The sequence below is a fragment of the Ruditapes philippinarum genome, unplaced genomic scaffold (assembly GCF_026571515.1).
Source record: "Ruditapes philippinarum isolate M1 unplaced genomic scaffold, ASM2657151v2 ctg1013_1_1_1_1, whole genome shotgun sequence".
NCBI lineage: Eukaryota > Metazoa > Mollusca > Bivalvia > Venerida > Veneridae > Ruditapes > Ruditapes philippinarum.
This window is the reverse complement of record NW_026851668.1, coordinates 283,171-293,576: the sequence shown is the minus strand read 5'-3', so window position 1 is coordinate 293,576 and position 10,406 is coordinate 283,171. Positions and strand designations below refer to the sequence as shown.

The following is a 10,406-nucleotide window of genomic DNA, read 5'->3' as shown; positions in this document are numbered from 1 at the left end:
AAGCCTGCAGAGAGACAGCTGGACAGAACGGTCAAAATCTTAAATTTTACCCTCTTTTTATACTGTTTTTGGTATAAAGAGAAGTTCTGAATAAATTTATGATCAAAATAGTTTGTTATATACAAAGTATATTACAAAAAACTATATTTCTGAATATTATAAAAATAGTTAATCTACATGGAAATGTAACAAAATGCGCCTTTAACTTGAATCACTATGCAATTACAATTGGACTTTCATGTTCATTAATTGAAAAAGATTTTTTTGTATACATTTGTACTTGTATGATAGTTATCTTAGTAGTGTTGCCAAATCAAAGTTTTTAAGCCAGTATGTATTTCAGTTGTAATATTTTCCTATCAAATCATTTTCTCATAATCGTTTTGTTGTTGCTTCAAATTGATAAAGTCTATAGAAACGAATTTTTTGTTAAAGTCAGTGCATTTCAGTTGGCTATGGAAATAATCTCTGTATGCGATTCAGACTGCTGCAAGATGTATGAGTAAAAATAAATTTTAAATAATGAGATCTCATTCTGGACTGCTACACAGATTTTGATATAAGTCAGAAGAGGTGATTCTTAAAAATGATTAAAATTGTCCCAGTCTGCTGAACAAAATAGCTGACAGAGCTATAAATAGAAATAAACTTAACTGCCTTGATTTTGATGAAACCTACATGTTTTAAGTATGTTTTGGTGGTATTGTTAAAAAAGCTAACATTTATTAGGTCAGCTGAATTAAATGGGCGACAGTGCTCAAAATAGATATTTGCTCCATGTTGTATTTTGAGCTCCGTTGACATTAATCACGATGTTCTTGCCCTTTATTCAGGTGAGCAATCCAGTGCTTTCCAGTCCCTCTTGTTGTTCATAATGATATAACTTTACCATTAAAAAAATCTTTTAAATTTAACTGAAAAGCTAGCGAATTATTTTTAAACTGCTGTTGACAATATGATGTAATTAGGCATGTACATTCAATACGTTATCTAGCACCGCTTTTTTAAGAATCTGTATGTGATATACTAGTATTTTAATGATGCATTATGCAATACTCATGTTTATTAAGACTTTTGTCCTTATATCATAAATACATGCACTATGTGGTATTGTAATGTTCATGAACAAGTGGGACAAGTCAAAAGTTTGTATAATCATCTAAGTTGTTATGATAATTGTAGTTATATCTGAAAATTCTGGTTGGTAAGAATGAATGATTTACAGAGACTCCATGTTGTGTGGCGAACTTTTTTTTGTATTTTTTATACATTTTCTAGAAGCTTAAAAGATGTAGTGACTCCTATAAATTTTTTGTATTTTTTACCCTGCTTAGTTGATATTTTCACTGTAATGTTTTACTCCAGAATTGTAACAATAATCCTGTAATTACAATACAATTTACGGTCATTCTGCGCAACACTCGATCATTTGAATTTTTCTGTACATTTTATCAGTATCGTTTTTAGCTCGACTATACGAAGTATATGGAGAGCTGTCCTACTCGCCCCGGCGTCGGCGTCCGCGTCCAGATTTTAGATAAAAGTTTTGGTGCAGTAAAATGTTTTTCACTATAACTTTGTCATTACTTAAGGTATCAACTTCAAACTTCAAATATATGTTCCTTATCATCAACCACATCTTATGTGACAAGGTTCATAACTCTAGCACCAATATTTTCAGATTTATCTCCCCTTGAACTTAGAATTTTCCTTAAAAAATACAATTTTTTACTGTTACTTCTTTATTTCTTAAGGGATCAACCTCATACTTCAAATATATGTACCTTATCATCATCCCCATCTTATGTGTCAAGGTTCATAACTCTAGCACCAATATTTTCAGATTTATCTCCCTTTGAACTTAGAATTTTCCTCAAAAAATACTATTTCTTACTGTTTCTTCTTAATTTCTTAAGGGATCAACCTCATACTTCAAATATATTTACGTTATCATCATCCCCATCTTATGTGACAAGGTTCATAACTCTAGCACCAATATTTTCAGATTTATCTCCCTTTGAACTAAGAATTTTCCATAAAAAATATTATTTTTTTACTGTTACTTATTTATTTCTAAAGGGATCAACTTCATACTTCAAATATATTTACGTTATCATCATCCACATCTTATGTGACAAGGTTCATAACTCTAGCACCAATATTGCAATAATTATCTCCCCATTAACTTAGGTTATTTTACTAGAAAAATGTTATTTTTTATTATTACATTTTTATTTTTAAAGGTATCTACTTCAAACTTCAAATACTTATTCCTTATCATCAATTACATTTTATGTTACAATGTTCATAACTCTTGAAGCAATATTTACAGATTTATCTCTCTTTGAACTTAGGATTTTCTTTAAGAAATATAATAACTTCTTTACTTTTTAAGGTATCTACTTCAAACTTCAAATATATATTTCTTATGATTACACAACTGTTGTGTGACAAGGTCCATAACTCTAGCATGACTATTTCTAGAATTATTCCCCTTGACCTTGGAATTAATGTTAACAAATGTTATTTTTTTACTATAACTTAATACATAATTATACATAATTGATTTTTCTTTCATAGTTTTGTCCTCCTTACTGCGTCCAGTATTTTATTAGTCGAGCTTCGCTGTCTCCTGTGACAGCTCTTGTTGTATATTGACTAGTTTATGAACTACTTTCTTATTCTTACACATTGCTCTCAGGAATATTGTTAAGTTGTTTTTCGTTATGTTTTCTTTTTTCACTAAATGAATGAATAATGTAGATTGAGCACCTCTTACATTTTCTAACCATGTGACTAGTGCAGACCAATATCAGCCAGCAAATCTTAGCCATCTGATCATGGTCAAAACTGGTTACTGTTTAGCAAGCACTAATTTTGAAATGATTCTTATAAAATAGTGAATGGTTTTCGTCTAGATTCAAAGATGGACATGTCTTTTTTATATTGGTTGTAAATTTCCCTTGAAAAATCTAGCTGAGATAATGGAATGGACAACATATGACACCAGTAGAGCCAAGCCAGTTTGCATGTTAGTCTGGAGTTACTTCCCTTTATACTACGTTATACTTTGCGTAGTAAATTTAGGCAGGGAACCAGACTAGTTTGCAAGTAAGTACAGACTGACTAGAGTCTATACTAATTTGATTGTTGATAACTCTGAATATTTTTGAAAAGACATAATAAAGGAAGATAAATCTATATCTTTCACACACTCTGTGTGGGAAAATGGAGTTTAAAACGTTTCTGATGTTTTACCAACATTATAGAATAATGCCAGCCTGCACATTTGCTGGTTTCTCAATTTTTCTTTTTCAATATTGAAATCCCTTGAATGGACTGTTCCAATTTCAAAGCTGGGCAAATCCATTACATAAATTCAGCAGATTAAGGGTTAAGTATACAACTTGTATCTAAATTTCATCGTTCTATGTTAAATTATTATAGAAAATAATTTGTTATTTATGTTGAGGTGTATATATAGTTTGTCTGACCTAAAAAAAGAGATGTTTGCTGAAGATGATAGTCCTGGGTTGATATAACTTTTATCAGGTCAGAAGAATTTTATATTGAAACTATATTATAAGTCTATAATAGATTATATATCTATCTTTTGAAAGAATATCATGTAATGATAAAACAGTCAGGTCTGTGCATCTTTTACAGGTCTACACATCGTTTAACAAACATGTGAAGTCTCGCTAATCAGCGCTAATATACAATATTCAAGACTTATCCTCTAAAGAGATATGCTGCATTATAGACATATAATTCCAAATTAGTGAAATATCTAGATTGGGTATTTTGTACTTTGTTAGCAGTGGGTATTTTTGTATTTAGTATAAATCTATGTTGTGTATAATTGTGTTAACATTATTGTCTCTATAGCAGCCAGTAGAAACAATATTCATATTTGAACAATTAATTTATTAACATTTAATAAAAACATTTGTTATTGAGGTAGAATGCTGAATGAAAATTATGTTTTGTGTACATAGATTGTTAACTGTTATGAAATTTATAGTTTGTTAGTAATATGACATTTCAATCAAATGTTATTTACATATTCATGTATTTGCATATCATTGTTAGATTTTGTAGATATCAATTCAAATTGGAAAATATCATTTCATAGTAGAGTTAGTCTTTAATTTTTTTTTAAATTAATTTAATTGCCTTTTATTGAAGTATTTATTCTGTAATGGAAGCTGGCAGGCTTAAAACCGCAGGGGTCTATGGATATTTAGTTTGAGTCATCAGTCAATGTCAGTGTAGCGAAAGTTTTTCATGACAAAGTTGTATATGCGTGGCTGATTGGTTAAGATCGCCAGCTTTAAAACTTATAATCATTTGCCTTATAGCACTGTGTGTTTTTAAATATGGACATTGACATTCAAGTGTTTAATGTGAGGAAGCTCTCTAGGTTTATAATGGCAAGTCAGTGGTTCAACTGGTTCCCACTTGCACCTGATGGCAAGTCAGTGGTTCTATTGGTTCCCACATGTGCCTAGTTCTACTGGTTCCCACATGTGCCTAGTTCTACTGGTTCCCACTTGCACCTGATGGCAAGTCAGTGGGTCTATTGGTTCCCACTTTTGCCTGATGGCAAGTCAGTAGTTCTACTGGTTCCCACTTTTGCCTGATAAAATGAATGGAGATCAGGCACCTTTGGCCTTCTTCCACCAATAATGCTGGAAAGAAATTCAAAACAAACCAAACAAAAAGAAAATGTCAAATGACATTTGTTCTCCTACATTGCTGTGACATATTTATTATTTATTTTTGTTGAAGTACATGCTGCTTCTATAAATGAAAAAAGGGGAACACTTACATGGTGACTGAAACAATGCATGATAAATCTGTGATGTGAACTTAAGTGGAAATAATGCAAACTTTTTTGTAATATACACACCATGAAAAATGGGAATTACCTATGTATTTCTCAAACTGATATCTAGTGGGGATGTGTTTTCTGCATTGCTTGATAAATAACAGAACTGGATTCAGAATGTAGTATTGGACTAACACAATACATGTAGCAAATAGGAATAAGGAAATACCCATGGATAAGACAATATTGTCTTGATTGTGTGAAAATATGCATTCTTCAATCATATTTTACAGAAGATTCAGTCATTGAATTTTGCACCTTGAATTATTAATGATATGCAAGAAATGTTTGTTAATGTGCAATAACCTAGCAGAAGGAATCAAATAATAAAGAATGTAATGCTATGTAATGTTGTTTTTTATTCTTTCCCAAAAATTTTGTTCTTTTTAACTTTTGTGCATTCTTATTTGAAGTAACAAGGAGATATAAAGGTTGTATTGCTATAATTATGTTCAGCTCATTATGCATCATGTCAGAGGTCAAAAATTTATATAATATACATTATATATATATGAGCCACGCCATGACAAAACCAACATATTGCATTTGCAACCATCACGGAAACAGACCAGCCTGCGCATCCCCCCAGTCTGATCACGATCCATGCTGTTCACTTACAAACCCTATAACAAGTAAAGTAACTGATAGCGAACAGCATGGATCCTGATCAGACTGCGCGGATACCGGTCAGGGGAGACAAATTTACACTGGCCTACTTGAAGGAGATCTTATCAGAATTTACTTCAGAAATAGATCTGTGATTAAACTTTGGTTCATTTCTATTGTTTTTGGTTGATGAACAGTATGGCAAAGATGGTCCTTATTAAATCATATCAATTGTGCCAATAAGTATAAACTTTGCCAAGACTTCCTTGAAATGGCTTTGATAGATGATAAATCTACATTGTGAATTTATCTATGAGCAAGTCAGATTCATGTAAAATTTTAAAAAGTTCAGTATTTATTTTGTACATTATATATTTAGCTTCATTGTCAAGAAACCTTATAGCTTTTCTGAACCACTTTTGATGTCTACTTCTTGAAACTAACCAGTACTTGTGTACTATGAGTAATCCTGGTCATAACCAGGTAACCCAAGTAGGGTTCATACCCCTAAATCCCTAAAGTGAGAGGCATTCGGCTTGACCACTCGGCCACTGTTCCTTATTTATGGAATTTAAGAAATGCGTTACAAGTGATAAAAGCATTGACTAGTCAAAGACACCTACAATGGTGATGTGTCTTAAATCTTATATTTTTTTGAAGATGGGAACAAATTCTAAAGGTATGTAGCTTTAAAGCTGCACACCTCCAGATAAGCCAAAATATTTCAAGAAAATCAATATTGAGAAAAATTTACTAAAATTTTAGGAAAGGAAATAACATTAAAGTTACATTAAATAAATATGTAAAAATATTTTGCCGTCGGCCTAAAAATCAAACATTCTACAGTTTTATTAACCTGTTTAATAGTTTTGTTGTAAATCTCATCAAATATTGTTCATAAATGAGGATTTTAAATGGGAAACCCCACGGTAACACTAAAGTTCGTATACGAATTTTAACATGCAAATGAAGACTATAATGAGCTCGTGTATGCGCTACATCACAGTTTTATATTTGCTATCCGCGTATATCCGGAACACAGCAAATGTGATATTTTCTTGTGCAAACACACTTTAACCGTTTAAGCTTCACTGTGCACTAAACCTGGGGTTCAGTAAAAGTAATCATCTCGTAAAAAGATCAAATTTGTATGAAAACATCCGTTACAATGCGGAAATATACCGTTAAATTAGGACTGCCACTTATAGTCATGTTTGTTGATGTAATACTGATGTACGGATTATCCGAAGGCGGAGTTTCTCATGCAAACAGAAATTGTACTTCCCATTTCGCCACAATGAGGTTACCTATTTTATGCTAATAAAACTCATTTTGGTTGTTTGGACACTAAAATAAGACCTGGAGTCGATATAAAACCCAATTTATTAATGAAATGTCGCTACATGTATTTAGTTTTTTATGAAATTTATTAAATGTAACTTTAAAGATCCAAGTTATATTTTACATGTTATGTGCGGTTCAAGACTGATTTTGCAGTATTTTATTACCATATCTTTGCATATTATGACGACCTTTTGGTAATTTTCTTGGATTGTAAGTGCCGATTGCAATGTGTTAATTACTTTATTTGTTGACCTCACAATATTTTACTTTTAAATACATTTCCAAAATTTCAACGAAAATTAACATGAATTTGGAGGCGAGCTGCTTTAAAAACCATAATGGTCACTCTAATGTAATTTTCTAAGGCCGAGTAAAACTAAACACATTTTTGCACCAGCCCATTTCAATTTATTTACAAATCACAAGAGGACTTATGGTTAAAATATTTCAATAAATATACATATAACAATAATCTGAACAGAAAGAATAATGCATGAAATGTGAAACAATTATTAACACTCTTCAATTGTTTAAACAATGCTTGCATTTGTCATATAAATATTTCCAGGTAAAATCAATGTATCCATGGCAATTTATTACATCATCATTGATCTTTGTACATACATAAAACTTCCTTATCTATTATTCATTTTCAATTTAATACCACAGGGAAGTATCATGTTACACGTTCAAAACAGAAACATGTATTTTACATTAGATCTGGAAATAGTTCTGTGAATGATTCCTCCCATACACTGTCCGTTAGAGGAGATTCAATGTTTGTGTCACTTAATGGAGACCCTAAACTTTGGGAACTGTAAGGTGATGAAGCACTGTATGGGGAGGGAATATCACTGACATAATCAGAATCTACAGTCAATTCTTTGTCAGGAATATTACATTTAAGAGTGTCAACAATTGTCTCAATTTCACTCGTTTTCCTCTTCTGTCCTTGTCGGTTTTTCTCGTTTACAACTAGTCCATTCTTATCCTTTTGAGATTGTAAATAATTGTCGTTAGGACAAGCCAAACCATCTGTGTCAGCTTTCAGTATGTTTTCAAGGTCCTCCAAAAGATCGAAGTTCAAATTGTTTAACATATCACTGTCGTATTCATCAACATTGATGGTTTCCATACCATTAGACTCACTGTTTTGTGATGGTACAATTAAGTCACTTTCTTTTACATACTGTACATCAGGTAAGTCAGAGGTAATCACAATCTGCACATTTTTTACATTGTTGCCATTTTCAGTCACCTTTCGAATACTAGATTCATTTTTTACTTTGTTTAACACATTTGGAGAAACTTTAAGTTGACCAGATGAGTTTGTCTTGCCCTTGGGCTGGGGCTTAAAATAGACATGATCAAATTGCATCAGTTCTTTGAAGGATTCCAACTCTTTTGATGAGGGCCCCACCATGCTTGACTCCTCTGTGTTGCCATGGTTTCTGGTAGATCCCGGTAGGGATGAGATCTCAACCGTTGTGAGGGAATTTTTGTTGGCGATTTGCGACTGATTGAATGTTGGGAGGAGGCTAACAAGAGTGTCAGACTGAAAAAAAAAAGATGAATGATTATTTAAATGCAAGACTTTCAATCATTTAAAAATAAAACAACTGCACCGTGAGCTGGCTGCCACTTTACTTTGTAAATGTATGTCATTGTCAATAACCATTATTTATTTAATAATCAAATAACAAAATTGTAAACGACTGCCCTATATCAATATCAATTCTCCATGCATTCATGTGAAAACTAGTTTCATTAAAATTCATTATAGTATTGATTTAGTTTTAGACTAGGTTTTTGTGGAGAATTTTTGTTATACATGTATGTAATTTACATGTAAGCTATCTTTAGCAACCTGAAAAGAAATATGAGCCGTGTCACGACAAAACCAACATAATGGGTTTGCCATGCTGGTCGCAAACCCATTATGTTGATTTTGTCGTGACACGGCTCAAATGTATGAAAAACATCCTCACCTTAGAGTCAACATTGAAGCTGTGTAGGTGTTGTTGGTCCAGTATGACACAGGTGGGATCTGTCCTTGCTGCTGAAGGTCAGTGGATACTGCTGATCCTGATACCACCTCTGTCTTAACGGACCCACTACCGAGTACGCTCAGTCGACCCTTTAACTCCACATTCTGTTTGTGCAAATTGCCAGATTCTGATTTCAATGCTTGGTTTTCTTTTTGGAGTTTTTTGTTTTCCTGTTCCAATTCCGCCACTTTTTGTTCCAGTTCACTCATAAAATTCTTCTTCCTGTCCCTTGCAGTCTGTGCTGCAACTCTATTTTTCAACTTCCTGAGGAAAAGAAGAAAAAGATGTAACGTTTTGTTATATTCTCATATCATGACATTGTTTTTAAAATTTATTGTTAAGAGATACAAAAATATTCTCTGTCAACTATGTATAATAGCTCAGCAGTTGAAAGGTGTGAATTTATTATTGTTGTCATGCAACTGTTTAACTCATATATATAGTTTACTATTTAAATAATTAAAAACTTGTTACATAAAACTTCTAACTTTTTAAAGGATAAATCATTATAAAATTAGAAGATTTTTCAGAGCCACAGTTAACATATTATACAAGCAGAAAAGGGGTGTGGCACCCCCACCCTTTGAAATTTTTTGACAGCGATAATTATCTTTTATGAAATAGTTAAAACTGTGTGTACCTTCTCAGGAGTTTCTCCTCTTGTGAGAGATGTGTCAACCGTCGGCGTTTTCTTGGTGCATCACCGTCGCCGTACAGGTCGTCCAGCATATCATGCTCGAACTGGCTGGTCACCGTCAGAGTGGTCGGCGATCTCGCCGGCACCGTCTTAATCACAATAGTTTGAGGCTGTAGCGCTGTCATTTTTACGGTCGTTAGTCGATTCCAGATTTAGATGAAAAAGTTAGCCGCTTTTGCGGGTATATTCAATGTAACATTTGTCAAGATTTCATGTTTACGTGTTACTTACTCGTTCGCTTTTCTCGTAGTGATGATGTGTCGCATACAGATTGGATTGACGTAAACAAACTTTGGACGATTTCATTGGTGCTTTGATATCAATAACATACTTTCCGTTACTATTTTTAGATATGACGTCTATATCATATGCTATTTCGGTATTTCCGATATTTTTTCTGATGCAAGCACAATCGTATAACATCGGGTGTTTCCGTCATAGACTGTCCAAGGGAAATAACCGCGATGAGGAGGCATGACGAAAAGTTGCGAATGGAGCGTATTAAGTACTACTTAGTCATAGGTCACTTGGTTTCGGGTTTGAGAGGTTTGTAGAACTCTAATTTGATTGAATGTAACGATTTTTAACATAGATATCTCGAAAAAAACAAAAAAAAACACGTGAACATCGGAAAAATGACGAATCGAGACAACTAGATCTACTTTAAAAATCGATACATTCATTGATTCAATCAAATTTGAGTTCTACAAACCTCTCAAAAGGGGTTTCAGCCTACTATGGGGAGGGCCAGTATCACGAAATAAAAGAGTTGTGTTGAGAGTTGAGATAATTTACATCAACAATTAAAATTCTCGAGTTA

The 10,406-nt window shown here is 32.8% G+C and overlaps 2 protein-coding genes across 2 annotated transcripts; both read right to left on the bottom strand.

The window, feature by feature from the left end:
• Positions 1-7,550: 7,550 nt before the first annotated feature.
• On the bottom strand, positions 7,551-8,219 carry LOC132736232 (uncharacterized). Its single transcript, XM_060723332.1, has one exon. It carries the CDS (start codon positions 8,217-8,219, stop codon positions 7,551-7,553), a length of 669 nt encoding a protein of 222 aa, XP_060579315.1.
• Positions 8,071-9,854, bottom strand: LOC132736375 (X-box-binding protein 1-like). The gene is made up of 3 exons (XM_060723497.1): positions 9,530-9,854; positions 8,830-9,153; positions 8,071-8,396 (listed from the first exon to the last, which is right to left on the bottom strand). Exons 1-3 carry the CDS (start codon positions 9,709-9,711, stop codon positions 8,219-8,221), a joined length of 684 nt encoding a protein of 227 aa, XP_060579480.1. The 5' UTR covers positions 9,712-9,854; the 3' UTR covers positions 8,071-8,218.
• Positions 9,855-10,406: the final 552 nt, after the last annotated feature.